This window comes from Artemia franciscana, unplaced genomic scaffold, assembly GCF_032884065.1.
Source record: "Artemia franciscana unplaced genomic scaffold, ASM3288406v1 Scaffold_4117, whole genome shotgun sequence".
NCBI classification, from domain to species: Eukaryota; Metazoa; Arthropoda; class Branchiopoda; order Anostraca; family Artemiidae; genus Artemia; species Artemia franciscana.
In genome coordinates, this window is record NW_027064652.1 from 1 (window position 1) to 21,944 (window position 21,944).

Consider the following 21,944-nt stretch of genomic DNA (forward strand, 5'->3'; position numbering starts at 1 on the left):
TAGATTACTAAAATTTACATCTTTCAGAGATAACACATCTTATAGCCCATAACCTACTTTTTAGATTTTAGTAAAAAGTAACTAAAACTTACTTTTAGTACTTACTAGCTTTAAAACTTACTAGTTTACTAGTAAGTAAATTAGTAAAAAGTTAACTAAACTACTAGGGTTACTAAATTATAGATCTAGAGCTTACTAAATTACTAAAATTAATAAATTGCTTAAGGAAAATGTGAAAAAACTATACAGTATAATTTTTATTCTATTTCCTTTAGGTATACGATGGCAGAAACGGGCTTGGTGCTCAGCTCCACCCTAATGGTGGATATAATGGCAGGGTCATCCCTACTCAGACTTTAACGGCGTCGACTGGAGAATTATTAATCAGCTTCAAATCTGGCTCACTTCGGGCTCAGCGTGGATGGCGTGTAGTATATTCGGCTGACTGTCCTCAGCTTAAACTTGGAGAGGGAGCAATACCATCTTCAAGGGATACCCACTTTGGAGCTGAAATTGGGTTTACCTGCCCCTTTGGTCAAATTTTTGCTACTGGTGATGAGTTTTTGAATACAACCTGCATGATCGGTGGAAAATGGACCAAGTCATATATTCCAAAATGCCAAGGTAAGGTTTTTTCCTGCAATCATATAAGGTAAAATTCCACATGGGGATAAATAATAGTTCGAATGGGGATAAATCCTTTGTTCACTATCTAATAAAAGGAAAAATCCCTATTCGAACTATTATTTATCGTCACGGAAAGGCAGTGTGGTCTTCGAAATTATCTACTACATGGGGGACTTTTTCATTTTGGAAAGTAGTTGACCTTGGGAAAAAGAAAATCTCCCCCCAAAGGGCTGACATTTGAATAGCTTGCGCAAACTTTTTCTTGTTCATTTATTTATTTATTTATTCATCCAATAACTTGTAAGCTAAAAGCTTGTAAGCATAACATACAAAATGAAAATCAAAAAGAAAATAAAAAAGAAACAAGAAAATCAAAAAGTGGCAACTACTGGAATATTTAACAAAAATCAATGGTAGACTTGTAGTTGACAATATACATCACTGTAAAAAAAAGTGTTTACTAACTCAGTCTTAAAACTAGGAACAGTACAAGCAGTGACACAACTATCAGGTAATGAGTTCCAAAGTTCTATTGATCTATTTACGAAAGGCATCTCACCTATTTTGGATTTTTTTTTTTGGGGGGGTGGGGGGTAAAATTTCAATGCGTTTTGCCTGGTTGATGTATAATGGCTTCTTAAAAAAAAAAATTGAATTCAAATTTACAGTGCCAATGTACAATTCCTATAAAAGTAAAATTACCAGAAATAAAAATCTACAACACACAAAAGGGCCAGGGAAAGGTGCTTTGAGCCTAAAAACTTCGCTAAACTCTGATTTACGAGGTGTAAAAATTTTGGAACATGTAGCACTGAAAGTAGGGTGTGTGGCAGGCCACAAAATCTTCATCGGGTTAAGCATCCAGAAATTGATCCCGAGCTACTTCTTAAGATTGCTCTATCATGGGATCAGGGACAGAAAAACCAGATTCGTAATGTGCATACCATTCAGCTTCTAGAATATCAACTGAGGACGGTGCCGAAGAAGGGGTAGGTCTACTGAGGAAGAGAAAAATTTAAATACCATATTACTATTTTGTTTTGCTTGGGCAGAATAGCTATAGATAAGATCTCCACGATGCTGAGCAAGAATTTAGGAAAACTTCTGCTTCGTAGAGATCCGTATGCCATTTAAAATGCCCCGTAGTAGGACACCTACACTCTTTCCATATAGAAAAACCTATTACTCTTCTGTTTCCTCTGTCAAAACGGTCACGTCCTTGTTTAACTTTCTTTGGGAAGTCATAAATCTTCTCAGGGGCTGGATGAGCCTGAAGATGATTTTTGCACATGTTTACTGACCTTTCTAGACTTTAGGGATATAAGTATTGTTTCAGGAGCTCTAAATTGTACCAAAGACGTTACAATTGTACCGAGTTGGCAACGATGAAACACATACATGCTATGTCTAATGTTTGAGCTAAAGCAAGAATGACTTTAGATCTTTTCCTTGTGTTCTTGCATTCACTTGACTCAATTCAACACCTTGAGCAATAGATTTGGAAAATAATTTTTAAATTGAATTAAATTTTATCAAATATCGCCACTTCTGTCATGGATTTTGCCGCCATTTTTTATTTTTGTTCATAAGAAATTTTTGAAAAGCAGGATTTTTAGGACAAGCGGACGTCTGCGGAGGTTTTTTTCAGGTCTATGGATGCCCCCTTTGAAACATATTTCTACGTAAGTGCCGGAAATCAGTGAGAAATCGGGAAATCAATGAGTTGCGTAAAATGGTCAAAACACGTAAGGCGAAATATATGAAATCAGGGAAGGAGCATAAAAATAATTACATTTTTGGTGGAAGGAGAGAGTGGCGGAGGCCCTCCACTATAAATGACTCAGTATGTCGTTTAAAATAAAAATTTGTCGTATAGTTTTATCATGGTTTTCAATTAAATGGGTCACACAGGCCAGACAAATGCGCAGGAGTTAATTTTGGAGGAGAGATAAGCAATTACAAAAAGAGAACTTGGTGAAAAATAAGGGAATTAACTTGAAAGTAGTAAAAAAAGATTGATTCAAGGGAGGGGCTCTCCATCCTTATATATACATTAATGCTAGCGATCCACCTTATTTTCACAGGCAGTCTGAGGAACAATTTAGATTTCTGATCTCCTTTTATCTGACGGAAAAATCTGATCCATACAAAAATCCAGTAGCTTGTCCAATACAAAAAAAATAGCATTTAACATGTTAGCTGGTAATATTGGAATGAATATACTTATTTATCATCTATTTTGTTGCAGAAATTTGATTTGCATTTAATTGGTTACTATGGGAGCTTATTCTCCTTTATATGGGAGCTTAAGGCTAGATATCTATGGGAAGGGGATCAAGAGTATTTTCAATAGGGTGAAGACTTTTTCCGGTATTTTAGGGCCTAAATATCTGGATTTTTCTTGGAGGTCCCTGGCCATAAAAGTTATTTATAGAAAATATAGTGTAAAAACTTAAGATCCAGGTTTCATTATTATTCAAGTTATAATATTCTTTTGCTTACCAATTATTCTAGTGGATATAAATCCATACACACAGTAGACTTAAACGCTATTTATGGTAGAAAAATTTCATGGCTGAAATTTTTAAGCAATTATTGAGAAAAGGCTTCAGCTATTTATATGCTTCGAAAAATCTTTCACTACTTAGGTTTATCTATTATGTAGGAACTGAAAAAGCAGTAATTCAGCCTTAATTGTTGATTTCCTTGGGATAAGACAATTTCGATGCATCATTCTACGTATGTGGTCCTTCGTAACCAGATATAGGTATAAAGGCCCAGTGTTTTTTTTTATGGCCCAGAAAATAACTATCCAATACCGGTGGAAGACCTTATTTTGTTCTACTAATCTCAGGCCTGTAGGCTACGTCGGTAAAGCCTTTGGGCCCATTCTCATTCGAACTCTAAAGTTTTTTTACGAATTTGTTTGTATTCTTTCATATAATTTATGAATTTTTCGTGTTTCCAAAATTTTAACACCAAAAAAATCATATATATGCTGATGACCTCCCTCCACCCCTTACGTCTTAAAAAAATCTGCAATATTCAGTGATTGCTAAATAGCGACGAAAACCACACTGACATTTCATATCAAACAGTGGTATTCCACTGTCTTGGAAAAATTTCCCTATTGTTCCTAAGTTGTGTTTGTTTGTTAGCGGTTGCTGGTCCGTATATCTGCCCCTGACATAGAAAGTAAAATGGTTACAAGAGATTGTTAACGAAAAATATTTGCTGAATTATTGTCCAATTCAATTTCAAATTGTGTCAAACCACATAATTGTTTATTTTGGCTATAACTATTTCCTACTTGGTTAAAAGCAAATTTATAAAACAATACCTAGCTTTTTTACTTTTGTGAAAGTTGTTCTCGGAAAGTTGACCATTATAAAAAAAAAAGATAAATATTGCTATACATTGCCGTTAGTACCATAAAACATGACCAAAAGATCGTTAAACGTGACTAACATAATTCCATAAAACATGAATCATATGTAAGATGTGTTGATATGTTGACCACTTTCACAAATCCTTTAGAGGAGGTGGCGCCCACCACGCATCGTGGATGTGCGTAAAGTGACGTACAAAGCGTTATACGAAGAGGATGGTGTGGCAGAGGTTTGTAGGGCGTGGTAGGAAAAGGAAAACTTTAGGATGTCCATCAAGTGGTGGCAGAGAGTAAACCACCCGCTCCCCGATAGACGTTTACTGAGACGTTACAACATTTACTTTCGTTTGCGAAGAGACACGGTGTGAAAGAGGTGTGTAGCGTGTGGCGGGACAAGTGGAACTCCAATATATAGATCATGTGTGGATATGGAGAAGGTGACCCCGAGACAAACGTTTTCTTGTTAATATACCATGCACCAACTTCATTAAACGTAAACATCAAAGAAAGGGGAGGGGTTTAAGTTGTGAAACAATAGAAATGAGACAATTATGCACAACCATAGAAAATTACGGTAAAAATTACAATTTGAGAGGGAAGGGCCCTAATTCTCCCCTTGTGTCCATGCCGGATGGAGGATAAAGGATGCCTAGCACCTCCTCCAAAATCCTAAATTTTTCCAAATTTTCGGGCTATTCTTGTTCAAATTATCAAATTTTTGTTCAATTTTTTTTTTCAATTTTGCTGTTGTTGGGTTCCCAAAAAATTGATGGGTACGTGCTTGGGTTTGTTCTCAATACCAGATATATAAGTTGTTATTTACCGTTTTTAACCTTAATGGTTTGTGGGGAGAGGTAAATGTAAATTGGTGAATCGGTGCAATATTCAACTAAAATTGTACTTGCACCAGGTTGTACCACACAATGTGATCGTCAGAATCGTCAGCAACGATTCTCCCACCATAAGCCTATGGGTCCCTATCAGTGGTAGATTCATGGAGGCAAGGGAAGACCCTCCCCCCATTCCTTGTTTTTTGCTGTTTTTTACTCTTTTTTTAAGTTATTTTTCAATGGGTCAATCATTGGCAACCTTGTCACATTCCCTCCCTCAAGATTTTACTTATTTGCGCCCTTGTCACATTGACCTCCCCCCAAGACTTTGTTCTAGATCCGACCCTGGTCCTGACTCTCCTTGCTTGAAAAAGAAATTGGGAGCTAATTGAAAAATTGCTATAAATTATATAATTCGCCTTACACCCCTCCCCTCTTTATTATTGTGAGCAAGTCTTGCTACCTTTGAAAGAAGTGCGTCATGAGGATTAAAAGTAAAACGATATTCATGTCATCCTTCTATTCAACTGGGACCACTAGGCAGGGATCAGTGAGGATGATCTCTCCACTGCCCTCACGGTCCCCACTGGCTCCAATGGGAGAAAGAAAACAATGAATATTTGCACTTTGAGGCTTAGGCTCTGTGTTTCTGCCCCCCTCCAGTTGTCGTCAGATCTATTTCAAGCCAAGTCATGTATATTACCATCGAAACAATTTATTGAAAATCTCCCCCTGCCAAATTTCCTGGTGGTTGCCTTAAACTGCCACAGATTTATGACAGGAAAAAAAAATAGTTGTTCGACTGGTAACAATGATAAGCTTTTTGGAACTGGCAAATTTAAGTCAAACTAATTTAAACTAAACTAAAAACTTCAAACTAACTAACAAACTTCAAAACTAAACTAATTTAATATCAAAACTTGATGTCTTTGAATATTTTCGTAACTGAGACAACCATGTAAAAAGAAAAATATCTGTGTGTCTTCAGCAACTCGATGATTTGCTTAAAAAAAAGAAGACGAAAAATGAGAGCAAGCGTGAGTTGTGCGGAGGGGAGAGACACTTTCCTTCCAAAAATATGGAGATTTTTATAAAATTTTGCTATTTCACAAATCTATCTAGTGATTTTTTTCTTTCATCTGGCCTCTAATGCGTTCCTATGTTTATCTCTGGACTGATCGATCCAATGTCCTCAGTTTAAGGACTTATGTAAATATCTGTCAATTATCTTTGTATGGTCTTTTCCAAATACGGAAACTATTGAGAAGCAGGATTGTCACACGATGAGGGAAAAATCATTAGATTTTAGTGATCTGTTGGTCGATCTAGTGATTTTCTTCAATAATCTAGTGACTTATGTGCTGATTTTTTTGTTTAGGAAATATGAAAAATACAAAAAATAGTGATAAATGTTTTAGGGTGGCAACTCTGTTGAGAAGTCTTCCTGAAGCTCTGTCAAGGGTTTGCAAGGGGGTAGTTGACTTACACCGATGGTATTAACTCGAGATACGTATGTGAGGGGGTATAAGAGGACCCGCTCTGGGTGATCACATCTCTTTGATAGACAGTGTATAATTTATTGGTATAATTATTCATTATCGATTGTCTTAATTCACGCTCTTGCAATGAGCAATAACGTCTATAAAAAGATGTTATTTATGCTAATTAAATGTTTATAAAGAAATGTCCGGATACGATATCACCAGGATGAATCACTTAAAAAATAAATTAGAAGAAGGTATCTTCGGAATGTTTCCTCTATTTCTTACGAAGGGTCGTCATTTGTCCCGGTCGTCATCTGTGTCCCGGTGTCCCGGTATGTAATTTCATCAGTTGACAAAAATGACGTCAGTCGACAAACAACTTCATGACGCATACAGCTCAATCCTTATAATGACGTCAGTCGACAAACATGACGTCAGTCGACACACAAACGTGACGTCACTCGACACACACACACACAGACAACTTATTTTTATATAGATAGATAGATGTCCGGATATGATATCACCAGGACGGATCACTTAAAAAATAAATTAGAAGAAGGTATCTTCGGAGTGTTTCCTCTATTTCTTACGAAGTGCCCTTTAATTTGAAGTGAAAAGGCTTGCTTTAATTTTTTTATATTAGTATAATTTTGTGTTTATTTAATAAGTAAATCAAAGCCTACATAATATTGCAAATAGGGACAAAATTTACCAACAAAATGTGTGCACCGTTAAAAAACATTTTTAAATGACTTTACTATATTTTAAATCGATTAAGTTTTAAATCGACATTTTTAAACTTAATCGATATATTTTATATCGATATATTTATATTTATATCGATATGCTATATTTTAAATCGAAAAGCTATGTTGTTCTGCCCCTGTTTGGAATAAGCTAAGACTATTATTACTTAATTGAGCAATTGAACTGTACATCTCCGTTTGATGAGCTCTTTTAATTTTCTACCACGTGTTTGATGGTATAATTTTGTCAAGATTGTACCCAAGGAATACACCCTCTTTTTTCAAAATGAATGCGTACTTATTATGCTAATTACTTAATAATTTTTTATATTTTTGGATGATTTTAATAATAAACTATTTTTAATGTAGTATACGAACTGTTTATTATTTTTTTTTTTATTATTTTGTTTACTTTTAGCGAGGGTACTCTTAACGTACCGTTGACTATCCTTAACAGTTAATGACTGGGAACAATTTTCAATTCTGAAGAATAATGATCATATATTTTTTGCCTATTAGTTACGTCTTCAAATATCTATCTTGCATGAGCTAATTACGAAGCAACTTGTTATGGGAAGGGCAAAGTATACGAACAAACTCGCAAAAATAAATCATATAGGGCTGTATCCATGGTTTTGTTCTGGAGGGGGGTGTGCTTCACAAAATATTTTAAAATAAAATGCATCAAAATTTGTGCACTGTATTTCATTAGGAGGAGTTTGGGGTGGGGCACGCACCTGAATAAAAATAGGTTAATTCTACAGAAATTTTAAGAAATTAAAGTGAAAATCGTGAAAATTTTGGGATTTTGGTGTGGGGACAGGCCAGGTTCAATGGCCTCCATGCCTTTAACTTGGAAGAGATTTGATTCACGTATTAAGTTAAGCATGATAAAATGACCATCAACAATCGAAACATCCAGTTTTTGGTCTTATCTGGATTTGACTTTTGTCTGATTAAATAAAAAAAAGTATTTTTTTTTGCTGAGAGTAAGGAGCAATAATGAAACATACTAAGACAAAAACTATTCCATGTGTGGAAAGTGGAATTTGGGGGACTAACCCCTTCCTCAACCGTCACCCTTTATGCTAAAGTCTTAAAGTTATTTAAAAATACTGCTCATTCAAATTCAACGGGTCTTGTATTTATGTAGTCTTTCATAAGGAACCGTGACAAAAGTTCTAACTTTACCGTGAAGAGCAAGGGTACTCTTTTGGCAAAAAAATGCAAAATTCCACATTTTCGTACATTGAACTTGAAATCTATACTGTAGGGCTCTCTAATATGCTGAATTTGATGGCGTGATTTTCGCTTGAATCGTTTTACTTTTTGGGAGTGTTTCCCTCCTTTTTCAAAAATTGGACAAATTTTATCAGGCTCGTAAACGTTAATGGGCAGAATTAAACTTAATGAGCTTTAAATATTTGAAATTAGCATAAAAATTTAATTCTCTTATTGTTGAATTCTATTGCCATAAAAATTTTGTTTTATAGTTTTGGTTACTATTGCGCCGAGTCACTCCTTACCTACAGTTCGTTACAACGAAAATGTTTGATTAATCACTAAAATATGCTCAGATTTCTCATAACGAGAAAAATATTCACATTTTATTTGTTTTGTTTTTTTCTGATTCTATAAAAGGATCTTATTTGAAAAAAGTTAGGCAGAAAAAAAACGAGGATAGTTCACAAATTGATGGGCATAGTACGCATCTATCAACTTCCTAACTTTTTTTTATAATTATTTAAAAACGAGTTTTTACATATGGTAGTCAAGTTATAAGAACCAGTCTATCATCTGTAGGTTTGTAGTGTGTCCAAAGGTCGCTCACCGTTATTCAGAGATGATTTTAAATAATTATTCTCAACCGGTAAGATGATGAGGGGCTATTAACTTCCCATCAATGTAAACGCTAGTGTGAGTGAGCATTCGCAGATCATCTCACATTTTGTCTTATTGAACGAACAATAACTGCAGATATTTATGCTTACTTATTTATCAGTAAATTTTTTCTCGAAAATTCCTGATACGATTCCCATATTTCCCATAATTTTATATAATCTTCCCATATATTTTTGTATATAATTGTATAAATATATAATATAATTAATAATATTAAATTATATTTTATCATTTTTATTAATGTATTTTGTAATTCTAATTAAGACGTTTTATTAATATTTTGATATAGCCTATTATCAATTTGTATCATATAATATTATATAATCAGTTATATAGTTACAGTTACATATATATATATTTTAATATATAATTCTCATAAATATATTTCTCGTCTTTTTTTTCTGAAATTGGCTTGCTATAATTTTTGGAAAATTAGCTCAGGACCTTAATTTTTGAAAAAAAATTGTATGAATGACGTCATTAATACTTGGATTAGCTAACAAGATTTCGGACATTCACGGTATATGTATGTATATAAACAGCAATAAAACAGCAAATTTGCCTATTGGTCTTTGCCGAAATATATACTTTATTCTTCGTTGTTCGCCGACTGAAATTTATCTTCATTTGATATTTCTTTTTGTTTACTTTATACTCTTTTGGTATTGTTTTAATATTTCTTCTTTTTCTTTGCTTCAATTTTTCGTTGTTCGTTTTTTATACGCTATATTCTCGGTAAATTCCTAAGGGAAGCACGTTTTTCAGTCAAGGAAAATCGACTTTTGAATGCAAATCTTGTCTCATCTGAATTAATCTGATCACGTTCCTTGATGACTGATTCTAGGACTGATTAAATGAATTAATAATAATAGTTGCGTAATTGATGATCATGAAAAGAAAAGGAAACGATATGAATTGAGGTGAGCTTTCCACGTCCAGACTAAAATTCATGTCAACAATTTTTAACGATGAATGTGTTTCCGCGAACCTGCAAAAAATTATTTCTAAAAGCTTTTGGGGAAACTTTTCAAACAAATTCGAGGGTACAACAGATAAATGGTTCTGAGCTAAATGGGGGAAAATTCAAAATATTGAGGTAGGACTATAGCTTTTGTTTATTTAAGGAATCTTTTTTAATTAGTTAGCTAGGAGTATATGCTATAAAGGGGGAGGAGGGGACTCGAATAGTGAGGTAATCACACGCTGGACGACACATCATCGTCCTTTGTCTGAAGTTAAATTCAAAAGAGTTTTTTTTTGTTAAGAGTTTAAGCTAAAGTCTTCACACTAAAACATTTTATGCTAAAGTTTGATTTTGTGTCCCAATTCTTTAAGAACGATTCCTAAAACACACGGACCGTTTAAAGAATAATAAGCTTTTTTTTAAATGTTCTAAAAAAACTTTAGCATGAACAGCGAGGCATTGAGGAGACTGTAGTCTCCTCATATAAGTAATAATTTCTGTTCGTTTTAAGTTTTGATGTTGCTCCTTACTTAAAAAAAATTAACAAAATTTTTTTAAGTTGATCTTACTTAGAATACAAGCCAAAATAGTAGTATCAATATCCAAAGATCTTAGAGGGCAGGGGGGGGGGACACAAGCATTTTGTTAATCTTTTATTACGAAGATAAGGCATAAAATGTGGCGTAAGTACCACATTACAACATGTTTTTCAAAATTTAGGTCTGGGAAATTCTCCCTCCCTGATTCACACCACTGATATGGAACCTTTAAACATTTTAAAAGTTTCTAGAACTGAATTTTAATCCAGAAATGAAAACTAAAAGTGGGCTCCTCCATTCTGGGCCTCTAGGGCACCAGGGACCTGGTGCAGCATGCACCATCCTGGGGCACTCTGGGACTGTGGCTTTTTAGCCACTATAACTTAGGATACACCCTAACTCTTTTATAAGAAAAAAACATTCACATAAAACAGTTAAGCGATTTACCAGAACATACTCTGGAAATAAATAATGTCATATTTCACAACTTCGTTAATTTTGTGCATTAGAACATCACTTAACGATAGTTACTACTCTTAGCTTGAAACACAGCTTGAATATTATACAGTAAGGGAAATTTGGTTCAGAATAAGACACGTCACCCTGCGTGGTTTGGAAAGTTTTCCAAAGCGTCACAGCAATAGCTTCAACAGGTCTTCCTTTCTTCCATCGCAATGCCTTAAAATTTGTAATTGCACACGCGCGAAGGCGGAGTCAAGTCAAAACATTTGCGAGTGGTGTGTCCCAAAAACCATAAATGGATAGGGTTTTTACATACTACACAATATTTACGCTATGGCTTGAAACTGAAATAACCTTCTCGAGTCATATTGTAGCAGATGGTTCATCGAACAGTTAACTCGGTTGAGTCAATCAAATAGTTTTATCAAGATACCTCTTTGAAGTTACACAATCAGCCTCCTTTAATAAAAGATTTATTTTTCAGAGGTCTATTGTGGTCCTGTTCCCCAGATTGCCAATGGATTTGCAATTCAAGCAACAAATGTAACTTATCGAGGTGAGGCAACTTACCAATGCTACGCTGGGTTTGGTTTTCCTTCAGGAAGAAGTACGGAAACAATATCCTGTCTGGAAGATGGAGAGTGGGAGGATCTCCCCCTTTGTGCAGGTAATGTTGTAGCAACATAGAGAGGGTTTTGGGAAAAAGACTAGCCTTATTTAGTTATTCAAGGGGGTGTTATCACACACATGGTGTAGGATAGCGTAGCCATAGAAGATAAAATGTTCCGAAAGCTCCATGTTTTTTTTGAAGAAATGTTTCCAAAAATTTGCGCCCAAAAATAAGACTAGTGCTTTGAAATGTGCCTGCAAAATGAGCCCAAAAATGAGACTGCAGCATTAGTGTTGAATCTGGCTGAAAAAGGCTGAGTGTATACGACATTCACCTTCGCACACCCGAAAGCTGATTTCTGCTATACTACTGTCGTCTACAGAAGCTCATTGCTGACAATTTTAGTAAAAGTCAAGCAACAGAACTTTTATTTATCATTGCTTAATGTCTGTTTATTATTTATAAGTTATTGCGTAATGTTTTTAGATTCATCAATTAGTGTGTTTGCTAAATAATTACTTTTCTTCACTACCGCTTGAATAGCACCTACTTCAATAGCACCCCCTTTTGCCCCCCCCCCCATAAAAATACTGTTTTTTTATAATCCAGGCTGTGTTCCCTTACGCCGGGTGTAAAATAACGTACCTATAAGAACGAAAATGTTCCAAAAGCGAAGTCGACTGTAAACCTAAATTTGACAAGAATGGTACATAACATATTTTGTATTTCCAATTTGGCTCCTAGTTACAGTCACAACAACTAAAAATTGTTTTTATTGAATGTCATTTAATGTGGCGTATGTAATTTTTCATAGCAACTTTAAGCATGACGTTTTTATGTTATCTTTGTAAGAATAATTTTTTTTTTCGACAATGTTTACTATGTGGATTTTTATGGGTATGAATAAATTCCAAGTCAATTTTTTATTCGGGCAAACTAGATAGCAGAATGTAAACATTCTAGAAGTAGAATGCAAGCAGTAAGAAGTGCGAATGTAAACCGAAGTAAAATAGAGTATAAGTAGTAAGTAAAATAAAACAATGAGCCGTACGAACGCAAACAGAATTAGAATAGAGTAGAAGTAGAATATACAAACAATAGGCTGTGCAGATACAAACAGAAGTAGAATAGAGTAGAAATAGGAAGTAGAATATAAACATGAAGCCGTACGAATATTAACAGAAGTAGAATAGAATAGTAGTAGAATTTAAACAATGAGCCGTATATAAACAGAAGTAGACTAGAGTAGAAGTAGGAAGTAAAATAAAAACAACGAGTCGTACGAACGCAAAACAGAAATAGAATACAGTAGAAATAAGATATACAATAAGCCGTACGAATGTAAACAGAAGCAGAATAGAGAAGAATTTAAACATTGAGCTGTATGGATATAAACAGAAGTTGAATGGAGTTGAAGTATGAAGTAAAACAAAAACAATGAGCCGTAATAACGCAAACAGAAGTAGAATACAGAAGAAGTAGGAAGCAGAATATAAACAATAAACCATATGAATATAAACTGAAGTAGAATAGAGTAGAAATAGAATATAGACAATAAGCAGCACGAATATAAACCGAAGTAGAATTGATAAGAAGTAAAATATAAACAATAAGCTGTACGAATATGAGCAGAAGTAGAATTGAGTATAAGTAGGAAGTAAAATAAAAACAATGAGCCGTATGAACACAATAAGAAGTAGAATACAGTAGAAGCGAAATATACATACAGTGGGCTGTGTAAATACAAACAGAAGCAGAATAGAGTAGAAATAGGAAGTAGAGGATAAACACAAAGCTGTATGAATATAAACAAAAGTAGAATAGAGTAGAAGTAAAAATATAATTTGGATTGTAAGCATAACGTATATAAATAGAAGTAGCAAGTAAAATAAAAAAATGAGCCGTACGAACGCAAATAGAAGTAGAATAGAGTATAAGTAGGAAGTAGAATATAAACAATAAGCCATATGAATATAAACAGAAGTAGAATAGAGTAGAAATAGAATATTGACAGTAAGCAGCACGAATATAAACATAAGTAGAATTGATAAGAAGTAAAATATAAACAATAAGCTTTACGAATATAAACAGAAGTAGAATAGAGTATAAGTAGGAAGTAAAATAAAAACAATGAGCTGTATGAACGCAAAAAGAAGCAGAATACAGTAGAAGCGAAATATACATACATTGTGCTGTGTAAATACAAACAGAAGCAGAATAGAGTAGAAGTAGGAAGTAGGGGATAAACAATAAAGCTGTATGAATATAAACAAAAGTAGAATAGAGTAGAAGTAAAAATATAATATAGACAGTAAGCAGAACGTATATAAATAGAAGTAGACTAGAGTAGAAGTAGTAAGTAGAATAAAAACATTGAGCTGTATGAACGCAAATGTAATTAGAATAGAGTACAAGCAGGAAGTAGAATATAAACAATAAGCCATATGAATATAAACACAAGTGGAATAGAGTAGAAGTAGAAATAGAATAAAGACATTAAGCAGCACGAATATAAACAGAAGTAGAATTGAGTAGAAGTAAAATACAAACAATAAACTGTACGAATTTAAACAGAAGTAGAATAGAGTAGAAGTAGGAAGTAAAATAAAAAACAATGAGCCGGACGAACGCAAAAAGAAGTAGAATAGTGTAGAAACGGAATATATATACAGTAGGCTGTGTGAATACAAACAGAAGTAAGAACATAAATAATAAGCTGTACTAAGAGTGTGTTTGATCCCAGGTCTATAATGAAAAATGGTTAAGATGACTAGGTCACGCTTTACGAATAAAAGATGGCCGAAGATTCCGCAAGTCTCGGGCCAAACAAAAAGCTTCCCAAATTGTCGGGGGGGGGGGGGGGTAAACGTAAATAGAACCTCATGGAACGAGATAAACAGTTAAGCTTTGAACATCCTGGGGTGTAAGAGGAGCGTCTGCAGCCGTGTCAGCCCCAGGTATCTTGGTACTACACTAAGTTGTTTGTGGTAGTAGAAGTAGAACTTTTATAAAAATGGAAATTGTTCATTAATAATTTAGTAACTACCACTAATTATTGTATCACCTGTTTCAAATACCAAAAAATAAAAAAGAGAAAATTGTCAATGATTTGCATCTTTTTGGAAATACCTTTCAAGGATAAAAGTACAATTAAACATGAAGTTAATGAACGTAAAGCTATAATTATGTCTTGAAATAATGGTTTGTCGTGATCTTTGTTATACATTTTCTTCAATAACAATTAGTGAGAGCGATTTGTTGTCATTCTAACTTCCTATTAGGATTGCCTGACGCATTCGTCCACAAAAATAAAATTTGCTCATAAAAACAAAAAGATTCCAAAACAGGAAATGTTGCTTTCTCAAAAAGAAAAAAAAATCTTCGGTGCTTTTCACTACCGTTTCAAGGGAGAGCTAAATTATGTTCAAGAGGAACATATTTGGACATAGTTTCCTTTTTCCGTTTTTCTAAGCCTAGCCTCCCATATAGCCTTGTTTGTGTGTTTCTGTACTATTTCAAACTTGATTTTTAGTTTAGTAGTAGGTAGTAAGTAAGTAAAAAGCCATATGACCATGGCAATACAAAACAGAAAAAAGAATTCACTTTAAATAATTGATATAACATAAACATGACATAATCATTACATAACATAAATGAAAAATCATAAAAATCTACTTCTGTGTTCAATTGCATACCTAAGAAATCGTCCTAACTTTTTAACACTTGCAAAACAGTCATCCTTCATTACATTCACCAGCCATCTCAAGGTTGTAAAATATTTTTTAGCTTCGATGTGCCCCCCTATTGAACGGGTTGAAAATGCCAATGCCACATTACTTAACGGTGGTGGCAGAAACTATGGAACTGTCATCAACTTCGAATGCGAGCCTGGTTACGTGATGGCAGGAATACCAACTGTTTTGTGCCAAAGTAATGGGACTTGGTCGGCTGGAGTTCCACAATGTTCACGTAAGTATATCTAAAATTATTTATAGTAATTTCAACCACGGGTACCTATAAGAATTTTGCCGAGGGGACGGGGGACAATATTCTAAGGATCATTGTATTTTTTAGCATAACCGTGGAGGTAAAGCAACCCTATATAGTCAAAATCACTGGTGAAGGATAACTCTTCAAAAATTTAATAACTGAACAAATTGTACTGCATTTTTGTTTTTGAAAAAGAACAAAAATATTTTGTTTTTAAATAAAATACGAGAAATTTTTTCTTTGCAAGCACCCTGCCACCGTCTGTCGCTTAATTATGTGGCGCAGTTTGAATCGATGTGGCGCAGTTTGATCTTTGCATTTCCGTTCCTTAATTATTCAGCTATATTTTGACTGAAAACGGCTATTTTTTTGGGGTGTAACTGACTTGGTGATGTCACTATGTGAAGTTTTACTAGAATGCCTGATTTACATTTTTCCTCAAAAAAAGTTTTTGAATACCTATCTAAAAAGAAGAGTATCAATTGTACTTTTTTTCTAAGGTAGCTCATTATCAGGTAGCTTTTGTTAATTTTAAACAATGCCCCAGCCAAAGAAACGAATTTTTCGACTTCGATGTGAATAAGAAGTGAATCATATGTCCATCAAAGCAATTTTTTATTTTTACCTGTTCATTAATTAAAAATTTATTTATTTTAAACGTAAATTCACCGGCCGGAGAGACAAATCTTTCAACTCTGATAAGAAATATTGCCGAACTAAATATTCACCCAAGCCACTGTTACAATTTCGCTGTCCGAAAAACAGATTTTTTAATCCTGACACGAAACTACAGTAAACTGAATATTCACCAAAATAAATCAGCGCACTTGCAGAAAGCTTTTATATTAAACGCAATTTCTTTGCCTGAGAGACGAATCTCTTAGCCTTAATCCGAAAAAAAAAAACAACAGTGAACTGAATATTAACTGAAATAAATAAATTTTTACCAGCGCATGAGCAGAAGTTTCTATCTTTTTAAACGCAATTTCGTCGGTCAGAGAGACGAATCTTTTAGCCCTGGTGCGGAAAGCCTGCGAAGCGAACATTCACCGAAGTTAGAAGGAAATTTGTCGGTGGTTGCGGTCAAATTAAGGAAAGCTGGCTGTTTATCCGCTACTGCTACTACTACTATTACTAACAACTCACCGCAGCACCACGCCGAAAAGGAAGGACGTAAGGGAAAAGTTAATTCCCGGGAGGGTGTAAAGAGGGAAGCTTTGAATAGATTAGGATAGAGGAGGAGTGTGTGTAGCTGCGTTGGCCTCAGGCGGCTTGGTGCTGCGGTGAGTTGTTAGGAGTAGTAGAAGTAACGTATAAACAGCAAGCTTTCATTAGTTTTAAACTCATATATGTGGTTTACAAGATTTTATTTTCTAAATGAAAGTGAGCCCAATATTAGGGGTTACTTTGAGCCCCTATTTGGTTAAGCTTTAGATCAGTTTCAGGAGCTAACAATTAAATCTAAATGCAGTAACGTTATTTTTTCCTGTTTCTTCACTTGTACTATATTCTCCAAAATTATTTATAATTCACAATTTAAGTAACTTGGCTATCAAATAAGAATTAAAAATTGAATAAGTAAAAACAAAGATAAAAAAAGAAGGTGGATTCAGTAAAAAGACAAATTTCCCGAAAAACTAGAAGATAAAGTCATTTTCATCCTTGGGGAGCCCCTTGTAAGTAAGTTTACAGCACCCTATAATTCTTTCTTTGCTTATATATACTTTTGAAAATGATTACTTGCACTAACTAGCTTGATCGTTCTAATGGCACTTATAAAAACGCATTTACTTGCTCAAAATTTCCCATTGCAGTACCAATAACTTTTGAACACACGTTTTAGATAGAAAGTAAAGGACAGTAAGCTCTCTTTTTCTCTACTGTATCTCTGTTAGCACGAGTACTATTTATTTTCAGGAGTGCGTTGTCCTGTGCTGCCAACAATATTGAATGGTATCATAACAAATATAACCCGAAATTATGCTTTTGGCGATGAAGCCCGAGTACAGTGTCATAAAGGATTTAGAATTAATGGCTCTTCTATAATTCGATGTGGCCCCAATGGCGATTTTGTAAATGTGCCAGTTTGCCAAGGTGAGTTTTTTCCCTTTTTGTTTTCGCTTTATCCCTTTCTCGTCTTTGGCAATTTTTTTCAAAATGTCATAAGAGAACTTTGTGAACTTAATATTACACAAAATTAAAATGCTTACACTAAATTAAATTCATAATTTAAACTAAAATTGTCTAATTACTAAACAAGACCAAACTGTAAAACAATTTATCTAAATTATATAAAGTGCCCAAAATTATCTAACAATACATCTAATCTAAAACAGTGTAATAATAATCAATGACGATCTAATTCAAATACTCTTAATGATACATGTAAATTATCTACTAAAAGTATACTAAGTTATAAATTGATCCCGAATATCCCCTGTCAATCATTCCAAATTCTCCAAATTTCATAAAATATTGGCCCTGAACCAGGAACTCAAAAGTAAAAAATAAGTGCACTTCCCCTGACCCACTTATTTCTGTTACATTAAGTGAGGATAAGTTGTTGTTTCTTCTGTTGCTGTTATATTGTTGCGTTTGTTGCTGTTACAGTAAGTTTGCAAAAATTTGTCACCAATGGGTAGCTTTACGCCCTCCCAGTGAGGGATTCGACGTGATGTCATTGGCTGTTTTCGAAAAGTATATCCGTTATCCTCTCTCGGAAGAGTTATCAACACCTCTACTACAATTCGCCTATCTAATACAGCAAACATGCAGAAACATGTTGGGTTACAATTGCCTACAAGAGAAAACACACTGCACAGAGTACTTGAAAGACAACTTTGTAACTCGCTGTACTATATTTTGACGTAAATAGCGACGAAGATCACACTGACTTTCCGTCTTAAATACAAACCACAAGTAGAAACTACAGGGAGTTTTTTCTTAAGACAATGGAACCTTTACCCTAAATGAATATTTCGACCCTATATCCAAGGGCCTTCCTCAGCTAAACAAATGAAAAAATATGAAAGAAACTCATGTTAAAATACGACCATTAGAACTAAAATCTTTTTAAAACAGTCCTAGCAACCTTACTTCCGGGAAGTTCAACCAGGACTCGAGAGTAACTTACTAGAGTAAGTTTCTTTTATATTTTCATTATTTTTTTTTTGCTGAGGATGGCTCTTGGATATAGGGTTGAAGCATTCATTTAGGGTAAAGGTCCCAGTGTCTTCAGAAACAAAAATCCTGCTGTTTCTATTTGTTGTTTGTATTTACTATATTTTGAATGGAACATATGCTGTTATATGTGCAACAAACATCTGGCCTTATGTCTTGTAGCTTTGGCCTTTACCATATTGGAATTTGTTTAAATTCGGGTTATTCTTTCGTTATGCTTTTTGTGTTTTGCACAGTATTCTTTTTTCCCTGTGTTTTATTAAGCTATTTTTTTTTTCCGTTGATAAAGACTTCTAGATGTGAAGACGAAATATTTTGACGTTTATTATCAAATTTGTATTAAATAGTTGTTTTTATTTTCAATGTCCTATTAAAAAATTTTACCCATCTTTAATATATTTTCTTTCAGTTGTAAGAAGCAGTTAAGTTTCAGTGCATCTAATTTTGTTAATGTTCAGTTTTATGGTGATAATTTTTACTTTGAAAGTAAAACTAAACATTAATCATGACTCCACCCACGCAAAATAATACGAAGGCAAACTGGCTTACTAAAAGGCAAGAACTATTGCCAAAATTTTGCGTTTTGAAGGTTTATGTTTAATTGAGGTCATGGAATTTCACTTAAAAAATCGCGATCACTCCATATAATAATCAAGTCTTCGGGAATATATATTGAAAGGTAATTAATACAATATCTCTATGGAAAGAAGAAAATACTTCATGGAAAGCTATGGAAATTTTAAATCAAATATAGGAAGTCCTGGGCTGGGATATTAATTCACTAAAATGCTAGGAGGAGGCAGTATATTTGCCTCCTTCCATTTTTTGCCGTTTTATTTTAATGTATTTGTTTTAATTTTTTATTTAATTATTTTATTATATTTTACTATATTTATTTATTTTATTTATTATTTATATATTTATTATATTATTTATACATTATTGTATTATTATATATTATTGTATATATATTATTATATATTATACTACTACTACTACTAATAACTCACTGCAGCACCAAGCCGCCTGAGGCCAACACAGCTACGCACGCTCCTCCTCCAACCTAATCTATTTAAAGCCTCCCTCTTTACACCCTCCCAGGAAGTTCCCATTTCCTTTAAATCCTTATTTATGACATCCTCCCAACCCAGACAAGGACGACCTGCTTTCCGTGTAGCCCCAGACGGTTGGCCAAAAAGGACAATCTTCGGTAATCTGTCATCCTTCATCCGTAGAACGTGGCCTAGCCATCTCAACCTTTCTTTCATTATAGCCCCAGAAAGCGGGATTGAACCACACTTTTCGTACAACCTACTGTTTGAAATACGGTCAGTCAGCCGGGTACCCAGAACAATCCGTAGGCAATTTCTCTGGAAAACATCTAGTAAATTTTCATCTGCTTTTCGGAGTGTCCATGCTTCAGAGCCATATTTGACCACTGTCATCACTGTAGCTTCCAATATTCTAATCTTGGTTTGTAGGCTTATCTTTCTATTCTTCCAAACTTTTTTTAACTGTGAAAAAACACCCTGAGCTTTAGCTATTCTACTTTTAACATCTTCACTGCTCCCACCATCTTTACTAATAATACTACCAAGGTAACTGAAGCTCCCAACCTGATCAATCTTTTCGTTACCTAAGGTCACCTGTTCATCTTCACTTATTCCTAACCTTAGTGACTTAGTCTTCTTAACATTAATTTTCAAGCCTATTTTAGCACCCTGAACTCGTAAAACCTCTAAAAATTCATTCATTTTGCTCACACTTTCATCTAATATGCTTAAATCATCAGCATAATCTAAGTCCAGGAGCGTTCTTCCTCCCCATTTGATTCCATGGTCTCCAATTGCCTTTCCTGTGCTCCTTAAGACGAAGTCCATCAAAATGATCCATATAAAGGGGGATAGAACACAACCCTGCTTAACTCCTGATTTAATACAAAAACCAGTTGCTAACCTCATTTCCTACCTTAACCGCAGCAGTATTATTCTCGTACATAGCGCAAATCACTATCACATTTTGCATCAAAAAGTCGTTATCAATCCAAATTTAGGGAAATACGCTGGAATTTCGAGAATGGTGTTTGTTCCATGTATAGGTATTCCTAGGTATAGGCCTGCCTAGGTACAGGCAAGTGTACCTAGAGTGGGAAAATGTTTCAGAATGGGACTAATACTGCAGAAGAAATTGTTTTGACTCCATTTCGATGATATTGTGGTATTGATACTCTTAAGCTGTGGAGTGATGATATCCGCTTTCCCTTTTATTGTCAAATAAAGATTGTCAATTAAAGGAGGTTGAAGATATAAAATGTTTACCTTCAGCGAATCATGGAGTCACCATCTAGTAATTTAAGACTTAACGTTAGAAAGCCTAAGGTCTTACCTCAGGTAAAAGATTTATATGATATGTATAGAGAAGTCAAAGTAGGGAAACGTCTGTTGCTAGACCAATATATTTGATAAATTGAAAGTGCCTATTGTACAAATCTTAGGGGAACAGATCCTACCCCTTGAAAAAACATTAGTATTTTTTGTAGGGTCAGCTAAATCCTCAGTTATTGGATGAGTCGTGTGTTTAATCTCCGAAAAAGACATTAAAATTAATTGTTTTTACAGATATCGATGAATGTGTCATGGATCATTATTTTTTGTTGGGTCAGCTAAATCCTCAGTTATTGGATAAGTCGCATGTTTAATCTCCAAAAATGACATTAAAACAATTGTTTTACAGATATCGATGAATGTGTCATGGAGCAATGTGATGGAGCGTCCACCGTTTGCGAGAATGTACCAGGGTCTTTTCATTGTGACTGTAAGGCCGGTTTTACGCCAAGCTTAGAATGCAAACCTGTAACAGACCTTGGTCTGGGCTCTGGTGCCCTCCCAAATGAATTGATAACTGTTTCAGGATTTGAGCCCGGGTTCCCAAAAGAGGTAAGCAGTAGTATTCTTTTGGAGAGTGAAAATGATTCGACCCAATAATAATCAGTAATTTCTTATGAAAGAAATTGCCATTTTAGTAAACTAAGCCTGTCCAATAAAGTTTTCTCTGTGGCTCTCACTCTTTTCCTGTATTATTTTATATGGAAATTTGTATGGGCAGAAAGCCAATTCCTGGCTGATGAGCTTTTAGATGAGTCAGACAACTAGCTTTTGTTTCTCACATTTAGGGCGAATATAGTAAATCCCAAGAGAATTAGTCGCTTGGAAACATCGC

General features: G+C 34.4%; 1 protein-coding gene across 1 annotated transcript; it reads left to right on the forward strand.

Moving 5' to 3' along the window:
• Positions 1-275: 275 nt before the first annotated feature.
• Positions 276-21,724, forward strand: LOC136043261 (CUB and sushi domain-containing protein 3-like; the record flags this gene model as incomplete). The annotated part of the gene is made up of 5 exons (XM_065728193.1): positions 276-624; positions 11,430-11,612; positions 15,342-15,524; positions 17,463-17,639; positions 21,459-21,724. Coding segments are annotated over 5 exons (1,143 nt in total), but the record flags the coding sequence as incomplete, so codon positions are not given.
• Between the last annotated feature and the right edge of the window lie 220 nt (positions 21,725-21,944).